The sequence below is a fragment of the Lagenorhynchus albirostris genome, chromosome 10 (assembly GCF_949774975.1).
Source record: "Lagenorhynchus albirostris chromosome 10, mLagAlb1.1, whole genome shotgun sequence".
Lineage (NCBI taxonomy): Eukaryota > Metazoa > Chordata > Mammalia > Artiodactyla > Delphinidae > Lagenorhynchus > Lagenorhynchus albirostris.
The window spans coordinates 100089896-100111282 of record NC_083104.1 but is presented as its reverse complement, the minus strand read 5'-3'; the positions used below and the strand labels follow the sequence as shown (position 1 = coordinate 100111282).

Genomic DNA, 21387 nt, shown 5'->3' with positions numbered 1-21387 from the left:
GGAGACGCAAGAGGGAGGGGATATGGGGATATATGTATATGTATAGCTGATTCTCTTTGTTATAAAGCAGAAACTAACACACCATTGTAAAGCAATTATACTCCAATAAAGATGTTAAAATAAATAATAATAATTAAAAAAAGAATTACTGTACATTTTGAATACGAGCTTGCAGCATGTGCAGTGTCCTCACACCTAATCTGCTGTCTTCTTCTTGGCAGACGCATTACAAGATTTTGGCTTGTCTGTTGACCAGTGTCTCAAACAAGTAAAACCAAATATCAACATCAGATTTGGAATCATTCTGAGTAAGTAAAAATTATTGACATAATATAAAACATTACACAACCTCTTCGCGGCCCAGACGCCCAGTTGCCCGTGTTTACCGTGGCGGCTGTGGCGACACCACTGCTCCCATCACTCTCTGGAATTAACTCTAGTGCCATTTTCGTCTTCATTTCTCTCTCTGGGTAATATCCAGATAGAGCAGAACTCTCACTTAATGCTGTGCTTTTGTACCAAAAAGACCCTAGGCACTCATTTGGGTATTACAAGCACCTGGAATCAGTATATGCAGCAAAATAAAGAAAATATTTTGAGCCTAAATATTGGTGTCTGCTTGAGAGACCTTTTTTGCTTAGTTATCTCAGCCCCAAACAAGCCACAACCAGCAGCACGGTTTATCTTTGCATTATTTCATTCCCCAAATAGCTCTTATAAGTTCTTAAACCTTGACACAGGCAAAGACATGGAATATCTTCTCCCTGCACCCCAATCCATGAGCCAGAATGCTTTCTGATTGTTTATTTTTACGTGGTCGTGTCATTACCGTTGGTCATTACATTGCTATAGCTGCTAGTGTATCTCCTTTCTAACACAGAGTCATCAAAACCAGGGCAGAAGGAGTTAATAAACTGAGCATGTGGGATCACTCCAGAGAAACGGAGGGAACATTCCGGAGGCCAAGAACTCTCGTGCATCTTCATATTTCCAGACCCTGCACAGCCTCTGGGCTCTATACCAGCAGCTCCATGGATGCTTTAGGGAGAGACAGAGAGGAAAGAGGAATAGAAGGAGGAGTGAGTGAAACATAAAAGGGAGGGATGGAGAAAAAGGCAGAAAGTCGGGAGCCAGCTCTGCAGAGCAGCCGGAAGCTTCCTGTGTGACAACGGGACAATGTCTGCCTGCCATCAGCAGTGAGGGTAGGCAGGCTGGACCACAGCCCACTGCTCTCAGGGGAGGCACCTGGGACTACGTAGCTGAGAAGCTGTGGAAGCCAGGCCCCCGGCCGCCACATTCAGGGGCCATGGCATCAGGCCAGGGGAGCAGGTCAGCTACCTGCTCCAAGCAGATGAAGTTCGTGAAAGGGCCGCATTTCATCCCCAGGGCTGTCCCAGTAGCGTTGCCCCAATGCTGTTTTACCAAAAAAGAAAACTGTTCCCCATACAGTGCAGATTTCTGGAAAAGAAAGGTCCTTTGGCTCATGCTTTTATGAGTTTTGAACACTGTGATGGACAGCAAACCCCACACTAACAGGAAAGCTGGTCTTCCCTTTCCCTTCAGGGGAGGACATCAAGGAGCTGTTTCTGGACATTGCTCTCTTCAGTAAAGGCCTGTCCATTCTGAACTTCTCCTACCCCATCTGTGAAGTGGATCAACCCAAGTTTTCTTTCTGCGGAAGAAGGAAAGGAGGTAGGTGTCTGGCTGGCTGATGGCTGGCTGAGGCCCAGAGGGAGGTGGACAGGAGCTCACGGTGGAGGTCAGGACACCCAGGCCGGCGTCTGGGTCTCCCCCCTCACCTGTGGACGAGCTTAACCTCACGTATCATCACGTGTTGTGTAAAAACGACCACACGGCCCATCCCACAGGGCCTGCCTTACGGGGGAGTGTGAACAGCAAATGAAACATGCCTATCGGGTGTTTACAAAGAGAAACTTGTTACTGTCAGTGGTGGCACCTTGTGAAAAATGACTAGCGACAGAAAGAACCAGTAGTTTCCCCAAATCCACTGAGATTCAGTGTTTCCAGGCTTCTCGTCAGCGATCCCTTTAGTGGCAGGGTCTCCTCGATATACGCTGGCGGGATAAAATGAAGCTTTCCAAATGTCACTGTTGAACTGTGGTCATTCCCTTTGAGCCAATGTCCAATAGGGACATTAGGTATCTTGATTCAAAATATACTGAATAGAAGTGTGAAACCCGCTGTATTATCTCCTCTTTCTCCAATTCACCAACCCCCAACCCTCTGCTAGTCGTACCCTACTCTGGCCTGTCCCCCGCCACGTCCTCCTTTGTCCTCACCACCGTCTTCACTGAGGCCCTGAGATGCCTCTGTGTATTTAACTAAAACTTGGGTCTGACCTGTGACTGACCTTCCCCGGAAGCTGCTCTCGTCCCCCTTCCCAGGGCCTCCTTCCCGTCCCCGTCGGCCAAGGGGGAGCAGCCCCTTAATCCCACAGCCCACAAACACCTGCTTCTCTATTTCCACATTCACGCAAACTAGAGAGAAATCAGCCAGTTGTGCTTTCTAAACAAACAATCGAGAAGAATTGGGGTCCCCTTCCCATCCTAAGGGATGCAGACAAGGGAGGTTTGTGCAGGAAAATGGGGGAATTTAGGGCGTGCAGGCTGGAAGGAGCAGGCTGGACTTGGCTGTGACGTGCAGGCAACAAGCCTCAGCTCAGTCATCCCTCGCGACCCTCCTCTTTGCTCCCTGAAGTGTGGGACTCATAACTCAATTCTAGCACCTGCCATGCTGGCCTCCAATCCCTCACTCTCATTTGTCATCGCCCATAGACTTCCTGTGGATGGGGTGCTACCATCTCCACCTTCTTATTCCCAGGATATTGAATGCACTGATACATAGGGAGTGCTAAGAACGGCACATATACAGAGTGAAACAGCTAATGCAATATTAAGCACTGGTATACCACACACTGTTCTAAGAGCTTCTCATCCAGTGAGTCATTTGCTTCCTACCCCACCCTCAAGAGTTAGTATTATTAATACTCTACAGATGCAGAAAACAAGGCAAAGAGTTTTAGGACCTTGTGCCGTCACAGAGCTGGTGAGGGACACATGGCTTCAACCTGGACAGGCTGGCTCCAGAGCCGTAATCTTGGCTTCTAAGGAATGAACGAGCAAAAGAACAAACAATGAAATGTATGAATGTGCTTTTGACCAGGAGTTTATTTAAAATTTATTATTTAAGAACTCTTTCTGGCCAGTGATCTGTCTTTGTTTCGAATCAGGACATTTTAAAATTCTTAACTAACCTACCAAAGAATGATTAGTCAGTTTTCCTTTTTCAACTTACTGGAAATATTTCTGATTAATCGGGTGCATTGATGTATTCCCCTAGCACGGTGAACTCTTCATGAGTTGGCCCCTATTTAACTTTTTCTACCTGCCCTCGGCCATGCCTGTACCAAACTCCTCACCCTACAGTCAGTCTCCTTCCCATTTCCTTCCTTCCTTCCTCCCTCCCTCCCTCCCTCCCTCCCTCCCTCCCTCCCTCCCTTCCTTCCTTCCTTCCACACTAAGTTCCTACTCCATGCCAAGCACTTTGGGGAGCCTGAAGATGAACCAAAAATAGTTTCTGCCTTCAAAGCCATTCATGACGGTCTGAAGGGATTGGAGAGTCACAAGACAACTCTTCCAAGTTGCATTAAAGAGGTATAAAATGCCAAGGAAACTGGATGGGTAGAGGTCATTCCCAATGGATTCAACCTGTTGGAACAGGGCAATCTGGGAAATTTAATACAGAATTACTTTCCTGATTGCCTTAGGTTCAGTTAGAGGCTATATATAATATAGCATAAAATGCTGCTGGTCTGCCAGCATTCCTGAGTTTACAGAATGTTTTGGAGGACCTCAAAGCATCTTGAACTGATAACTAAATAATAAGACCCCTGAGAAAGATTGACGTCTTCATAAGCTGATACCTCTAGCCAGCGCCTACTGTCCTATCTCCTGTCTTTGGCTTATCTTTCCAGTGTTCTTCCCAAATAAGTATTCTTGAACCCAAATGTATGGTATGCATTCTTCCAAGCATACTGGCATAGTGGTATGCTTGGAAGTACCGCCAGCTTAGTAAGAAAGGACACATACTGGGCTGTCCTTCACTCCTCCTTCCTTCTACTCCCTGGATAAAGTCTCCCCATCTCCCTCCTGGATGACAGAAATGGCTTCTAATTGGTTTCCCTCCCTCCCTACTGCCACCAGCATGGTTTTCTCAGATACCGATCTGATCACGTCTCCCCTCTTCCCAAAAGACTCCAAGAGTCCCCATCTCTACAGAACAAAGTCTAAGTTCTTTAGTGACCAAAGTTCATCACACATTTGACTCTAGCCTGTTTCTAGACACATGCTGCCCCACAAGGATGCACCCTTAGCGCCAGCTTTATCATAAGTCATTTGCCACTGTCCGACCACACCCTGTGTTTTCACTCACATGACGTTGCTCTGATGGTCCCCTTGGCCTCGAATATCTGTTCCCCCTTTGTCTTCTGCCCAGACCTAACTCAAGGATCACCTCCTCTGGGAAACCTTCCTCCAGCCCCCAGCCTGGTGAAATGCTCCCTCTGGATCCTCCTGGAGTATCACATTCTTACTTATCTCAGTTGAAGTTATACTATATAGTGTGTGTGCGTGTGAGTCTTCCTTGAAGGAAGACACTTCAAACTGTGATCTCCCTGAAGGAAGGGGGAATCTTTCTTGCTCCTTTCTATCTCTGCAGACCTGACAAAGAGAGCCTGGCACCGAATAATAAATAATTGAATTTGCGTATGATGGACTAAATGCAAGTTTACCAGCCCACTTCAGAAGTGACCATCTGATGATGTTTATGCATGCCACAGGCAAAAAGCACATCAAACCCTAGTAAATATCTTGGTCCTCCAAGTTTAAAAACACTGAGCTAGTTTTTCCTCCGTGAATGGTTTTAATAAGTTTAACAAAACGGAAGAGATATTATTCCCCAAAACGGAGGTCGTCCAATTCAGTTCAGCAGCTTGAAAGGGTGGTGTTTATCTTATCTGAACACTGGGCAGCCCTGCAGCCATTTATTGGCTTTCTTGCTGTGGGGTTAATAATTGCACCGGGGGGCTGAGAAGCCAAACTTGCGGAATCGCCAGGAAATTTGATCAGAAAAGCGATACACAAATGCGGCATAAACAAATGCTTATGTAAATTACATAAGCCAAGAAAGAGTAAAATCTTACATTCAGAGTTATTAAATTTTTTTAACCCACCCACAAGCCTACTGCAGGAATGATTCTATTGAAAAGAAGTGATTAGAAAAGGGGACAAAACGGCACCAATGAGCAGTGAGGTCAATTCCAGCTCAAACACCAGTGATGGCTGGTGATGTATTAAGGAGAAAGCTGAGTGCCTCCGGGGTTGCAGGTCCTTCTCAGCAGAGCGGTGACAAGACTTGTGTCCCCACCACAGGCCACACAGTACGTACGGTATCAGCCACAGTTGAGTTATGTTTCCACGGCATTATGAGGCATTCCTCTGCACCCAGCCGGCTGCTCCCCAAGCCAGACAACACTGCAGAATGGGTCAGGCTTAATAAGACTGTGTGAATAAAATGTTGCCTTTTCTTCTGCATCCTCCTCAGCTAGCTCTAAGGCAAAAGCACATGGGATTCGAAGAGCCAATGATGCTCTTTTGACCTTCCCATTTAGGGTGTGATGGATAATTTGGGGGAAACAGCCTATAGGTCCAATTATAGGGAATTGGCGGAATTCAGCCAATTTTTCAGCCAAACAAAGGTACAATCTGCTGTGCTTTTAAGTGATGCTGTAGGAGATTATGAAGGTACATAAAAAGATACTCATAAAAATATTGTTAAGTGACAGAGAAGCTGCCATAAAGAGTACCTACTATTGGATTTTGTTTTTATTAAAATGTATGCAAGTGTATACACCAAAACACTCTGGAACAGTATACACTTAGGTGTTAATCATGATTACCTCTAAACGGTGGCACTGCAGAACCTTATTTTCATCTTTTTGGAAATCTCTTTCATTAGTATAATAAATTTACAAGGTTGCTCTTTTAAATATTAGTTGATCTTTGTAGGAAAGACTAGAGAGGATGAATTCTCTCCCCTCCGGATAGTAAATAAGAGTTTTCAAAAAAGAATCATAATCTACTCAACACTCAATGATACTTGGAGTTACACAGAATCTGAATCAAAGTGTTGGATCATCTCGTATCCATTCTGTACTCTTTCCCTGTGTTCCCACAGCCCCCTTTACTGGCTGTGGGTTCATTTAGCAGGAATCAAACTCGGCCCCTGTTTTACTTCCTACTCTACTTCCTGCTCCTTTCTCTCCTCCTGGCATCAGGTCATATAGATCCATTTGCTTTGCTTGGTCTTGATGCTTTCAGACTGGCTCCATCGATGTTTACGACTGAATTGGGATTAAATTGAATGTCCCTAGAGACCCCACCTAATTACTAACCCTGAGGAGGGAAGCTGCAGTAAACTTCTTTTTTTTTTTAACATCTTTATTGGAGTATAATTGCCTTACAATGGTGTGTTAGTTTCTGCTTTATAACAAAGTGAATCAGCTATACATATACATATATCCCCATATCTCTTCCTTCTTGCGTCTCCCTCCCTCCCACGCTCCCTATCCCACCCCTCTAGGTGGTCACAAAGCACGGAGCTGATCTCCCTGTGCTATGCGGCTGCTTCCCACTAGCTAGCTATTTAACATTTGGTAGTGTATATGTCCACGCCACTCTCTCGCTTTGTCCCAGCTTCCCCTTCCCCCTCCCCATATCCTCAAGTCCATTCTCTAGTAGGTCTGTGTCTCAAGTTATAAGACTAATGCCGGTAGAATCTCCATGTGGTTAGATAGCGTGTGCCTGCGTGTGTGCACATGTGCATGTGTGTGCACACGTACGCACAGGATATATAAGATCATAAACTAGGAGACCTTCAGGGTAAGGGCTCTTCTTTGACACTTGACGGCTGTCATTGACATGGAGGAAACATGATGAGAGGACTTGACGTCATACATGTGTCAGAATCGCAGAGAAGACAGCAGTCCCGTGAGAACTGCTGACGCAGGTGCACCCATCCCTGACCATGTGCAACAACTGCTTTCCAGAAGGAGCAAAAATCTATTATGAGATACACACAGCAGATATTGACATACCTCACTTCGTGCAATATATAGGCTACAGGCAAACATTAGTTGTGGACTTAATTTTGAATGCATCGGGAAAGCTTGGAATTAAAGTAAGTATGATAGTGACACGTTTTGCAAGCTGATGAGTCAAGAAATAATTGCTCCCTAGTTTATCTTTTGTGTAAATCCAAGCTTACCTACGTTCAGTGTTTGTCCAAAGTGGGGAATACATCATAATTAGATGAATTTCAATAGACGGCAGAGAAGATCCCCTGAGAACAGTTTTTCAGGTCTGACTTGACATTGCCCGCAAGGCAGATACTATTCCTGACGGCAGCTAAGGGACGCTCCTGCACATCTCACTGATTTCACACCTATGAATAGATGAAGGTGAAATCTTAGTGGGCGCTCATGCCAGCCACCTGTCTTCTCTCCCTCTTGAAAAACCTGGGCATTTCTTGTCTGTCCTGGTTCACACTGAAAACGTGAGCCCGGACATCACCCGAGACCATCAATTGCAAAGGCTTCTCAATCTGACAGTAACTATAGAGTTCAGTCCTAACGGCTCTGTCCAGATCAGCAATTCACGTTTCATCAGCTAGAGCTCCATTGCCCTTGCTGTCTCTGTTTCTAAGTGCTCTTTTTCTCGGGTCTAAGAAATGGAAGAAGCTTGGAAATTGCCTCGATTTGGAAAAATTCCCACAAACGCCTTCTGCAAAATGCCTCATACCTTGCACCTATAGGAGAAAACAGGACAAAACACCTTCCAGGCAAGTGCTACCTTGAAGAAGCTCCACCGTTTATCCATGCCAGTGGCCCAAAAGCCTCTACCAAGCACACCGCAGCCTGACCTCGGGCCTCAATTTTCAAATGTTCTGCATTCCCGGCACACGTTACTAATAAATGCAGGCCCCAGGAACTCAGTCACTGATTTCTGCTCTAAAAGAAGGGGAATAAGTGGCTTCACCTGAGGCCTCAGTTTAAGAATACATCTTCTCTGGGGTAGCATCGCCTGCCTGTTTGCTCATCTTCGACTTCTGGGCCGTTGTAGACCTCTTGCTTCTCCAAGTTGCTTTGCTTCAGGCTTTCTGCTCTGCTGGTCCTTGGGATTTTTCCTCAGTCTCTCCCCATCCCAGCTTCTGGGCCTGTGCTTCACCCACCACTGGTCAGAGCCCAGATGACAGTGTGGCCTACGTGGGAACTCGTGTGTCTTGGTTCCATTTCCTCTGGATGAGTCAACAGACCCCCGGAGGGGGCGATGCTTCTCCGCCACCTGGGAATCACACAGGTTCTCTGCCATCATCATCCTCACTGTCATGTTAGAGCTGCAGGCAGCATGCCGCCAAAGCCAGTATTATTTTGTAAGGATTTTCTGCTGCCTGCCTCACCCCTGGAGAGCGGGCAGCTTAGCCCGGTCCAGTGGTTCTCAAACTCGAACCTGCCTCAGCATCACTTGGAGGATTTCTTCAACCCCAACTTGCTGGACCCACCCCCAGTGTCCCCTTCAGCACCTCCAGGGAGGAGCCTGAGAATTTTCCAAGTCCCCAGATGAGGTTGATGATGCTGGTCTAAGGACCACACCTTGGGAACCACTAGCCTGGTTACGAATAAGCACAGGGTTGGAAGCCACACTTACATAGTGACGAACCGTTACTGTCCCTTATGGTTACATGATTTCAGGCAAAATTACCCTGAGCCTTGGTTTCTGCATCTGACAACAAGGAGGTACAAGTGGCTTCATGGGATTGTTGTAAGGATAAAATCGGACAATATAGACAAAGCCCTTAGAACAGAGTCTGCCATACAGGACGCCCTCAGCAAGAGATAAATGGCAGCGACGCGCTGCAGCTGATGCGGGATTTCTCAAGCAAGGGCTCTGAGCCCCTGAAGTCGTCATTCTCAGAGTGGAAGTCTGCATTTGAACAAGGCCTGGAGAGGCAGCAGAGCCTTGGAGGCTTAGAAGTTTAGGACCTTCTTCCTCAGAGGTAGCAGGAGCCTGACTTTGGTCCAAGCTGTGTATTCTCTGGTGGCTGACGAAGCAGAGCCTACGCAGCCCCCTTTCGCCTGAGGAGAGAGTCCTGTCTGCATTTCTCATGGAATTGGAAATTTGACTCACCAGCAGTTTAGCCTTCAGCCTTTCTTCTCTTCATGTTTTATTCTTTGTCTGCATACCTCAGGTAGCTGTGGATTTCCTGCTTGTGATAACCAGGCAGCAGCTGCTGCAGCACGTTCATGGAGAATCAGCAAAAACGGTGGTTTATTATTGCATTGGCAGAAAATGCCCACCCTTGAACTGCCCAAAACAAAACGAACAATAGAAACAATGGTCACCCTAGAGAGGGTGCCTGCAATGACCAAGCAAAAAAAAAAAAATGACTTTTTTTACTGAGAGAAGAAAGAAAGAAAGAAAGAAAGAAAGGAAGGAAGGAAGGAAGGAAGGAAGGAAGGAAGGAAGAAAAGGAAAGGAGGAAGGAAGGAAGAGAGAGAGAGAGAGAGAGAAAGAAAGAAAGAAAGAAAGAAAGAAAGAAAGAAAGAAAGAAAGAAAGAAAGAAAGAAAGGGAAAGAAAGAAAAAGAAAGAAAGTGAGAAAAAAGAAAGAAAACATATTGCCTGTTAAGCATATGGCCTGTTAAGGAATCCTGTAGCCCTGGGAGCTTTCCCTCCATCTTCAAATTCATGCCTTTTTGTAAATGAGCCAAGAATGTGTCGAACTTGTCCTTTGAAATCCATCAATTCTTTATTTTTGTCGAGCCCAAAATATTGAGGCTAATGATGACCTAGGACCAAAGAATTTTTAATTCTCCAAGACAACATGGGATCCTTTACAAATTCTCGGCCTGCTGTGGAATTTCATAAATCTGATTCAGTGACTTACACTTCCGTGTAATAAGCATTTAAGAAGCTAGTTGAGAAGGCCAACTCCCAGCTCCCCTGGATCACTCCAAAACGTGGACCCCATGGGTTGCTGGTAACAAAGAGCCTGGGAGCTCTGAGACCCCCAGTCCGAGGAAGGCCACACTCCGTGATGCCTATTTCATCATTTCCAGTCACACTGCTGTTTCCTGTGGCCGCCACAGGTGCCTGAAGATCAACTCAACTTCTTCTCTTCTCTCTCCTCCCACCACCATCTTCTCCATTTCCATTTCTGGGAATCTGATCAGCCCACTGACGCACAATTTGTACTTTGAGAGTCACAGTAAATGCTTATCCACAGAGATCCAAAACTAGCTTGGTAGGGAAAAAAGTTCAAATCCTCCTTCCCTTCTTACTGCCAGATGTTACAGGTCTCACAGAGGAAACCTGGGCAGCAAAGACAAAAAATCCTTGTAGGAGAAATGAAGTTGGGGAAAATCATTTCACCTCCTGGGCCACCGTGACGTAATCATTAGCCCTGTCCAGTACAGTAGCCACTAGTCTCATGTGGCTTTTTTTTTTTTGCGGTACACAGGCCTCTCACTGCTGTGGCCTCTCCCGTTGCGGAGCACAGGCTCCGGACGCGCAGGCTCAGCGGCCATGGCTCACGGGCCCAGCCGCTCCGCGGCATGTGGGATCTTCCCGGACTGGGGCACGAACCCGCGTCCCCTGCATCGAAAGGCGGACTCTCAACCACTGCGCCACCAGGGAAGCCCTGAGTGGCTACTGAGCATCAGAAATGTGGCCCGTCCAAAGAGAGATGTGCTCTAAGTGTAGAGTATACACCACATTTTGAAGACTTTGTACAAAAAAAGTAGTATGAAAAAAGGATTTAAAATATCTCATCAATACTTTTATATTGGTTGTATATTGAATTATAATATTTTTAATATTCAGGTCAATACACATGCATTATTAAATTAATTTCACTTGTTTCTGTTTCCTTTGTTCAAATACGAATTACAAATGTGGCTCACATTATATTTCTATTAGACAGTGCTGACCTAAAACTGCACTGTCCGATATGGTAGCCACTAGTCACAGATGGCTATTTAAATCATTTACATTTAAATGAAGTTAAAAATTTAGCCATGCTAGCCACATTTCAAGCTCTTAATGGCCGTATGTGGATAGCGGCTGCCACATTTAATGCTGCAGATATAGAACAGTCGCCTCTTTGCAGAATGCTATATTGAACATCACTGACCTGGTAGTTTCTATATGGCTCTAAATTTTTTTAACCATCTGTCCTGAGTTCAGCTGTATGAATTTATGCTAGAAATTTCACTCTCTAGTCCAGCCATAGGCCCGGGTACCTTCTCTTTTGCTGAAATCCTAGATTATGCTGGTGTCCTGGTTCCAAAGGGCCCTTTGCTGGGACCCCAAATCCAAACAAGCCACCACCCTTGGCCCCTCTCTGAGTCCAAGATCAGTGTGTTAGTTTCCTACTGCTGCTGTGGCAAATCACTGCGACCTCAGTAACTTGCAACACAAACGTATTCTTTTACAGTTCTGGACGTCAGAAGTCTGAAATCAGGGTCAGCAGAACTGTGTTCCTTCTGACAGCTTCGGGGGCAAATCCATTTCCTCGACGTTTTTAGTTTCTAGTGGCAGCTGGCATTCCTTGGCTTGTAGCCTCATCACTCCTCTCTGCTTCATCCTCACATCACCTCCTCCCTCTGAGCTCCTCCCTCTTATGAGGCCCCTTATGGTTGCACTGGACTCACTCAGATCATCCAGGATAATGTCCCAACTCAAAATCTTTGGCATGATTGCATCTGCAAAGTCCCTTTTTGCCTTGTACGGTAGTATTTACAGGTGCTGGGAATTAGCACATGGACATCTTTGGTGGGGCGGGGGGAGGGCATCAGTAGCCTGTACAATCTCCAAATGGAAAACCAGTACAGCTTGTCCGACCTCTGCATACCGTGACCATGTGAAGAGGCCAAATCATTGTCCATAATCCAAGGAAAACTCATACTCTGTATGTTTTCAATGAAACATGCCCTCCGAGAAGTCACAGTTCTGAGAACTTCACAGATCATATAGCTGCTCGTGTAGCTGGGGCAAGATACGGGTTTCTTGGTTAGGGGATCCTATCACTGCTCAGAAAAGGTTTGCCTTATTGGGCTGTTCTTGTCGCCCTTTCCCAGACCCCATAAAGCTCCCACCTGCCATGTCACCTGCCCAGAGAAAAAACTATGTGGCTAGAAGTCAGTGACAAGACCCACATGTGAGAACATTTCTCTAAAGGGAGTAAGATGGACAATGAGCCATGATAGGGGTTTGTCATTGAGAAGAGGGAGCGTGATATTAGGGTAAAAAGGGCGGGGTGACAAGCTGGAGAGGTGGAATGGCAGGACCATGAATGAGTAAGCCCTGGAAGGATGCTCATTTTATAGTTTTATACATGATCCATTGCAAGTACACAGTGAATGTCTCCAAGTATAAATAACAGTAGGTTTCTCTAGTAGTAAAAGGTCATACAGGGCTTCCCTGGTGGCGCAGTGGTTGAGAGTCCGCCTGCCAACGCAGGGGACACGGGTTCGTGCCCCGGGCCGGGAGGATCCCACATGCCGCAGAGCGGCTGGGCCCGTGAGCCATGGCCGCTGAGCCTGCGCGTCTGGAGCCTGTGCTCGCAACGGGAGAGGCCACAACAGTAAGAGGCCTGCGTACCGCAAAAAAAAAAAAAAAAAAAGGGTCATACAGAAGATCTCACAAGCCTGTTTGAATGCACAGGGAAAGAAATCAAAGTAGTCAGCATGGGCAAAACTAAGGTAACTTGTGTAGGAGCCCAAACTCTGATTAGATAGTCACGAGCTCCAAAGTACCACTGTGATTCTGACAAGGACAAGCTACGATTCCTGGAACAGGCTGACCCTCTATGCAGCCAAAGGGGCCAATAACGGGCTGGACGTCTCGTGATATGCTGGGGATGAAACTGATCATGTTCTAACCACTGAGCCCCCAGTAGCAGCAGAAATGATCCTCCCAACGAAAGGGGCATCTGACATGCCAAGGAATCCCAAAGCTCTCAACTCCAGGTTTTTCAAGTTTACTTTATATATTACAGGCTACACCACTGGGTGGACTACTCAGTGACAGTGCAACTCCATCCAGCTGAATGAAGGGGAAAAAGCCCGCGAGGCTGGCCACGCGCCTCTCCCCTCCTTTCTCTGCTCCCTCTTCCCTCAGACTTGCCGGCGCCCTCCCAGCCGCACCCACATCCAGCTCACCCTCTTCCGGGCACAGGTGCGGTCCTCACCTCTCTCTTCGCCGTATCCTCTCTGGAAGGGTGACGCTGGAGACGTCACAGGGACGACCCAGGGCATCCACCCTCCTTCCTGTTCTTTGGGGCTAAAGTCAGAGAACAGGTTCCAGGGGCTTCCGATTTACATTCTAGGCTGCGTGGCTCCATCACCAGAAACAGGTCCAAATATACTGGCAGCCAGCTTTCCAGGACCACCTCTAGCTCCTACATGGCCTTCATACAAACTGGGAAAAGTATACCTTCTGCCAGGAAGCGTCTCAGTTTGGGGTCCCTCCCCGCCCACAGCAAAGCCAGAGACAAGGACTCGGGGGGTAGTTTATTGGATAGTGATGTCAGGAAGCAGGGTGAGAGAGGAGTGAGACGGACTCGGGGCAGGAGGAAAAGCCAGGGAGCGATGTGTCAGGGACCTGATTACCAGCGTGGAGCAGGGTCGGCCCACTGGACCCTTGGGGAACCGAGATGTGTGTCTCAGAATCATCCTTCTGAAGGTCAGAAGGCTGCGGGCATTTATCCCTGGATTCCAATCCTCCCTGGTTGAGGGCGTCCTCCGGGGGACACGGTCCTGCACCGCCCAGTCGCCCTCCATGGACTGCTGAGCAGCAGGAAAGTGGGAAGCCCTTGACCTGGGAGGATGTCGGAGAGCGTGGTGGCTGCCACCTGGGCTGCCGTGATTCCACAGCGGGCTAAGGGACGTGGCCCGGGACACTGGGAGTCTCCGCTCCCACTCACATCCCCTGTGGCCCCGTCTGCCCTACTGCACCAGTGTAGCTGCAGGATCGCTCTCGAGATGGTGCAGGCATGCTCACAGCACGGAAGTCCTCCTCTGACCTCCCCTCAGGGGGGACCTGCCGAGGCTCTAGAGGGTAACAGGCTGCATGGCCCAGGAGACAGAGAAGCTGACCAATCAGGACACACCAAAAATATATAATAAAAAAATCAGATCTGGGCCTGGACTTAGCCTGGGGCTACCTGCCCACCCCTGCCCGGAATCCACTGAAACCTTGATAGAACCTCAAGGCTTTGGGGCCGCACAGGGGTTCAATCTACAGCCACATCCACCCCAGAAGAAGTGAACACTCCTCTGTGTCCCCACCCCAGGCAGGTTCTTTATTAATTTAAATGAGGGCCCTACCCAGCAACTAGCTCAGCACTGCCCGGTGGGACCAGAGATGCTGACACACCCTCTGGGGTCGGAGACCGAAGGAAGCAGGGCCGGTCAGGGCTCGGGAGCTGAGGATGTGGTTCACAAGTGGCTGCATCTGGTGCCTTTAAGGAAATGCCCGAAGGCAGAGAGGAACGACAAGTGTAGAGTTTACTCAGAGTAAAGCGCTCACTCCCTCTCACTCCAGAGACGAGGCTCTTGGTCTGCCTGGAACCTCCCTCTTCACCCTGGGACCACTGCCCACAGCAGCCCTTGTTCACGCTTCCTGGACCCCATGACGCCGCCCACTCACGGGACGGCAGGACGTGGGCTGTGTCCTCCTAGTTCAACGCTGCCCCCCAGTCCCTGGGGGTCAAACGGGAGTAAATGAATAAAGGATCCATGTAAAACAGTCTTTGCTCTGAATATACAATCGGCCTATTTTTGATAAATTGTAACTCGAAGTATTTTTATACCGTCAAGAACCTTAATGATGCTTAAATATTGATGACATTTTGTAATAAGTTTGAAAGACCGCAGGGAATTCCCGTAAGATGATAGCAAGGGCTGGGAAATGGTGAGACTCCATCTAACGAAATCCACACAATCAACAAGCACTTCCCTCCGGGCCAGGATCCGCCCCGGTTGCTGAGCAGCTCGCGGCCTCTTATCAGTCTGATCCACACTCTTTGGGACCTTTAATTTCCACATTTTAAAATCCATTTCCTCTCTAAAAAGACACTGTGTGCCAATCACACAAAGACCTGGGTCCCCGGAAAAGCTGACCGGCAGAAATGACTTCAAGTATTCAGAGGCAGAAGGGTGAAGTTCTTTAACTCACTGCAATTAAAAACTGATCAAGGGCTTCCCTGGTGGCGCAGTGGTTGAGAGTCCGCCTGCCGATGCAGGGGACACGGGTTCATGCCCCGGTCCGGGAAGATCCCACATGCCGCTGAGCGGCTGGGCCCGTGAGCCATGGCCGCTGAGCCTGCGCGCCCGGAGCCTGTGCTCCGCAACGGGAGAGGCCACAGCAGTGAGAGGCCTGTGTACCGCAAAAAAAAGAAAAAAAAAAAAAACTGATCAAGAATCCAAAAGAAGGAAAGGAAGAAGTGGATACAGACATACTGAGGCTCTTTTTATCGTATTGGAGTGTGAGGATGTTAATTAAAGGAATCTCCGAATCAGAGATGATCTGAAAAAGGAAGGTGTTGTTTCATCCGGTTAAAAAAAAAAGATAGTTTCATGAGTTACTTGCAGCAACTCTCAGGAACTTCGTGGGTCCCCAGAAAAGCTCCAGTTGAAACTGTAAAGTGAAGAGGATCTAGTTCATGACACTCTTTCATCCCAGTAAAGGACCTTAATAGTGAAGCACAAATGAGCAAATCTTAGAGCATTAAATGAGCAAAACAAAATGCTAGATATCACTCGCCTGGTGTTCTTCCAAGAACAGCACTCATACATTTTTTAAAACAGAAGTTAAAAGAAAAACAAAAAAGATACCAGCAGAACTTAGCAGTTCCGCACATAGGCTCAGGAAGAAGGTTCCCAAACCCAGCCTTGGTGCGTTTCTCAGCATCCCCTACGCAAGCCGTCACACCTCACTCTCCTTCACATCCAGTGAATAACTGTACAACGAACAACTGCTGTCTCTACCCTTCCTGGGGACCCCAATCTTCTCCGTGAGCTGACACACAAGTTCCGAGCCCTCTCAATGCCTTGCAGGTGAGGTGTTCCTATTTCTATTTTGCAAGCGCAGAAGCTGAGTCGCAGGATAGTTGAAAGCAAATCACCCATCAACACTTAGTGAGTAGGAAAGCTGGGCCCTGAGCCCATCTCTCAGCCTCCAGGGTCAAGCAGTTTGCACTGTGTCACCTCAGAACACTAGATAGAAGTATGAAGTGGGTACGAGACGTGTCCGAGGGAATCCAGCCAGACCTGACATGGATGGACACACTCACTCCCGTCCTCACACCCTGCTCCTGAGTCGGCTGTGTCCCATTCTCCAAGGGCCAGCATGAGGGATTTTAACTGGTTCCTGCCCCTAGCGACCATGGTCCCTGAGCTGCGGGCAGCAAAAACCTAGTCCAGCCAACAAAAGCAAAGGGATTTTCTTGGAAGGCTACCTAGGAGTCCCAGAATCAGCGACAAGGCTGCAAGTGGACAGCTCTAGGCTGAAATGAAGCAAAGCATCTCTTGCCAGAGTAGATGGGTCCCCAGTCTCTTCGACCCTCTGCTCAGATCGCCCTGACTCGGGTCAGAGTGTACACTAGGGAAGAGATAATAGATCACGTCCTAAAAAGAAACCACGTACTGGCAGCCGGGCCCCTGTGCCGCACAACCCCAGGGGCAGCATGGATCCTAACGGGAACGGTATGCCCTGGGGCCGTAGACCCTCCAGCCCTACGGATGAAACCCGGCAGCCCCGCTGAGCTCTCTGCTCTCTTAGGTCCACCGCCCACACCCTCTGCTCACCCCTCACACAGTTAACTCTGTAGCTAGTCATTGACTCTTCCCCAGTCGCACTGGAAGATTCCTGAGGATATGATTCAGGACCTCAACATTTCTATTTCTAATACCACATCGTACAGAGCAGCAGTTTCCAATAAGCCTCTTGCTTATATCCACAAACAAATATGTTTCCTTTTAACAACGAATGGAGCAGTACATTTCGAGCAATGAAATAGGGATGTCCTCCCCCCCACCAGGTTTGCGTGTCATCCCTGCAAGGTACCAGGAAGTGACCGTGGGAAGGAAGGGTAGGACATGGGCATTGAACAGAAGCCAAGGGCTATGCTAGGCACAGGTCTTGTGGTAGAAGTTCAGGTCTCAGGTTACCCTCATGCCCCTGACATGGTTCCATGTGGGCAGCTGCTCTGGCGCCAGCCACGCCGCCACTGCCCCTGCCCCTTAACTGGGGAGAGCTTGGTCTGTCTCCAAATACTAACTGAGCAGCTGTTAAGCAGCAGGTGCTGGGCGAGGTAGGAAATCACCGTGCCATTAAGGAGCCCGGCGCCCAACGCCATCAATAAACTGATAAGCGTTTGTTCTCCTGCCTCCTCCCCCACCATCCCTCCACCCTCATCACCGCATTGGCGGCTCTGAGTGGCTCCTTCCCTAATCCTGTTTTCTCTGTCAGCACGTGCCAGGCCTGGACCCTTCCAGCAGAAGGAGGATTACAATAGCGTGAGCAAGAATGAAGTTGGTTGGCAAACCGCACCCTGGCTCTGGGTCTGCTCATTTGATGGCCTCATTCATTAACCATATATTGCACCCCAGCCGTGTGTTGGGCTCTGTGCAGTGTACAGCGAGCTGTGTAAACCAGGAGACGCAGAGGTCCTGACTGGAGAAGGAGACAGCCCTGTAAACAACTGAGTAGAGTTCTGGGTGCTCAGTGATTCAGGTGGTTCACATAACATTCTTGTCTACTGTGGCATCAGCACCTAGCATAGCGCCTGGCCTCTTTTAAATGGACGCCAGTAGTGTGGGTTGGCGGATGAACTAGGCAAGTCCTAGTTGAGTGTTTACCATGCGCCCGTCCCTCTTCGAACTCTGTTACAAGAGTCTTACGTGTGCTAAACGTGCACAACACATGGGGTGGATATTATTATCACCCCATTTCCTGATAAGGAAACTGAGGCACAGAGATGTTACGCAATCCGTTTACCTGGCAAGAAAAAGAGTCAAGATTCAAGCCCAGCCCGGATAGTCTGGCCCCAGAGTCTGTGCCACTCTGCTCGTCGTATGCTAAGTGCACGGTGCTGGGGGATCACAGAGGAGACGGCCACCGTCTGAGGTTTCAGTATTCAACACTGACACGAACCCACCCAGCACCACGATGTCTCAACCCCTGGACCCGCTCACCTCCAACACCCAAGCCCCCCTTTCCGCCTCAGCACTGTCTCCCACGTGAGCCCTGCACGTGGTCACTGCAGCAAGGGCGCCATTTCTGAAATCTCGCCGTCAAGCCGTCCTCCCTGTGGCTTCACCACATCCTTCAGCTCAGGTACTCTAGGTCGTGGATCGCAGTGACGGAAACTCCATTCAGCCGACTCCACCGCAGATTTTACTATCGATCAACCCCTCCCGCCTTCATCGTCTCCCGTACCCTCCTCAGATTCCGTGGTCTGTTATCATCAACTTCCCTGCATCTCTTCCCAACAGCCTTGCCTTCCTCTCCTTACATTTGTCTAGCAAGACCCCAACTCAGCCATCTACCCCCTCTACCCTTGATCAGAGCTACTGAATGTTGCTGAGAAAATACGCATCTGGGCTGACTGCAGTCTCTTGAAATTTATGCCACAAATCTCAAAACAAAACCCAAAAAACAACAAACAAACAAACAAATGCAACACTGCCTAGCAATCCTGTCGTTTTTCAAGTAACTTTCTTCCGCACCGTCCACATTCCTCCACCTCTTTGCCCATGACCTTCACTAAGAAACAGAAGTAATCAGACAGGAGCCTGCCATTGGTCCACTGGCCAATCTACAGATCTGCCTACGTCTGAACCTGTTCTGCTCTGTTTTCTCTCCTATAAACATGGGAACAACCCTTGTGCTCCTCTCAGGGCCAAATCCCTCCCCTGCCGCCTTCTGAAACACTCATCCTTTCCATTATTTCCTCTCTTCTGCGTCTTCAATCTCTCTCAAGATCATTAACTTCAAATGACAAATATGGTACAGTGTCTCCATCTTAGAGAAACAACCTTCTTAACCCACACCCTCCTCCAGTTTTCATTCATTTTTTCTGCTTCTCTCACCTCCGTATTGGTCTTCAACTCACCCCATTTGGGCGTTTGTTCTCACTTCTCCAGTGTTTCTGTCAAGGTCACCAAATGACCTCCATGTTGCCAAGTCCACCGCACATTTCTGTCCTTATCTTACATAAACTCTCAGCTGCATTCAACATGGTTGACTGTACCCTCCTTTTTGAAAACCATCCACCTCCTGGCTTCTCTGCTCCCTCCATTCCCTGGTTACCCTCCACTCCATGGCCATTCCTTCTTAGTCTCCTTGGCTGTCCTCCCCTCTTCTCCCTAACTCCTGAATGTTGGAGGGACCCAGGAGTGGTCCTGGCCCTTCCCCCTTCTCTGTCTGTTAAGTCTGTCTTCTTAGGGGAGGTCTCATCCTCATCCTGACTCCAGTAGGTCCTGGCTCTATCCCTGACCTCTTCCCCCATATTCCAAAGTCATGTGACCAACTGCTTTCAAGGACCCTTAATAACCACCTCCCAGAAATAGGGCTCTTTAGTTAACACACATACACACACACACACACACACACACACACACACACACTCCTTCTTCTCAAGCCTCCCCCATCTCAATGAATGGTACCCCATCTACCCAGATGCTCAGTCCCAAACCCTCCCGATACCATCCTGATTCCATTAGTTTTTCTCCATCTCCCCCCTACCACCATGCTTCACCAACCCATCGCTCTCCTTGGCCACTAAACAGCCTCCACTCTAGGCCTCTCCACACAGCGGAACGATCTCTTCAAAGCATAGATTAGGTATCTTCACTTGACTTTTTGCCACCTGGCTCCTCACTGTGCCCTCAAGGTCCTGGAACATCTGCCTCCCCTCAGTCTTTCCAATCTCTTCCCAGCATGGACCCCTGCGTTCACTCTGCTTTGGTAACTCCATCTGCCTTCCATCCTTCCACATTCTCAAATTCTTTTCCACATCAGGGCCTTTGTCCCTATTCCGCGGCGCTGCAGTGCTCTTCATCCAGCTCTTTAAATAACTGCTGTATTTAAAACAGATAGCCACCAACAAGGAGCTACTGTACAGAACAGGGAACTCAGCTCGATATTCTGTAATAACCTAAACGGGAAAAGAATTTGAAAAAGAAGAGACACATGTATATGTGTAACTGAATCCCTTTGCTGTACACCTGAAGCTGACACACAACGTTGTTACTCAACTGTACTCCAATATCAAATAAAAGTTTTCAATAATAATAATAATAATTGCCTCACTCTCCTCCCTCAGGGAGATCGTATCATGCAACGTCATCTCCTTAGCCATGCCTTCCCGGACCAGCCCGCCTTCTCAAAACATGGCATCTCCCAGTTTGTAACTTTAGTAAATATTTATTGAGGGCTTTCCAGACATTGTTATCAGGACTTTATGTTGATTAACTCTCCTCATTCCTCTCAGCTCTGTTATTGTCATTATTATACCCATCTTAAAAACGAGGAAACTGAGCCCAAAGAGATCAGAACTGTCTAAGGTCAATCAGTTGTCAGAAGTTGTCTTAGGATGTAACCTTGAGCATCCCAGGGCCAGCCTGGCCTCCTAACCGTCCCTCCACCTGCCTCCCTCCCGTGACCTGCGTGTCTCCTTCTCGGGCTTTTTACAGTCTGGATGCTATCTCATTTAGGGATTTAGGTTCCGTCAGTCTCCTCATTAGCATATAAACAACGTTTGCACAGAGACATTTGTCTTCATCAATGGATCCCCAGAGCACAGCAATCACAGATAATAGAGCAAATCGTTCTTGTTTTCAATGATTGAATGACCTTATGTGTGTTTTGTCTGTTTCTCCAGAGCAGATTTCTTATGCCGGCCCTGTCTACAATCCTGGATTTGAAATTCCTGAGGTAAGGTTTTGGTTTTCTGTTTTGTTTTGTTCCTTAATGACTGTATCTAGCAGTTTCTTAAAGAAGGAGACGCAGAGGAGGTGGAGGAGCGAATTAAACTAAAAACGTAAAGCTTTTGTTGGCCCGTCACGAAGAAAGCCCTTTCTCAGTGAAGCGGCTACCTCGTCGTGGGCACTTACTAATGCTTGACGCACAGGTTTCGGCATTTTGGTTATTTAACACTTTTGTCCTGTGGGGCAGCCCCTGTGTAGACAGCTCCCGTGGGGAGGGATCCTGGGGCCCTGTCCCACAGGTTGGCCTTGTCTGGGGAGT

The 21387-nt window shown here is 48.1% G+C and overlaps 1 protein-coding gene and 1 long non-coding RNA gene across 2 annotated transcripts in view; one reads left to right on the top strand and one right to left on the bottom strand.

Annotated features, from left to right (window-relative positions):
• LOC132528253 (uncharacterized) overlaps positions 1-21387 on the bottom strand; it is a 126286-nt gene that overhangs the window by 2112 nt on the left and 102787 nt on the right. The gene's annotated exons all lie outside the window — the stretch shown is intronic.
• LY86 (lymphocyte antigen 86) overlaps positions 1-21387 on the top strand; it is a 50178-nt gene that overhangs the window by 25146 nt on the left and 3645 nt on the right. The window contains exons 2-4 of the mRNA XM_060164286.1: positions 222-308; positions 1564-1692; positions 21023-21075. Of these exons, the coding sequence (XP_060020269.1) occupies positions 222-308; positions 1564-1692; positions 21023-21075 (269 nt within the window). The remainder of the gene's footprint in view (positions 1-221; positions 309-1563; positions 1693-21022; positions 21076-21387) is intronic.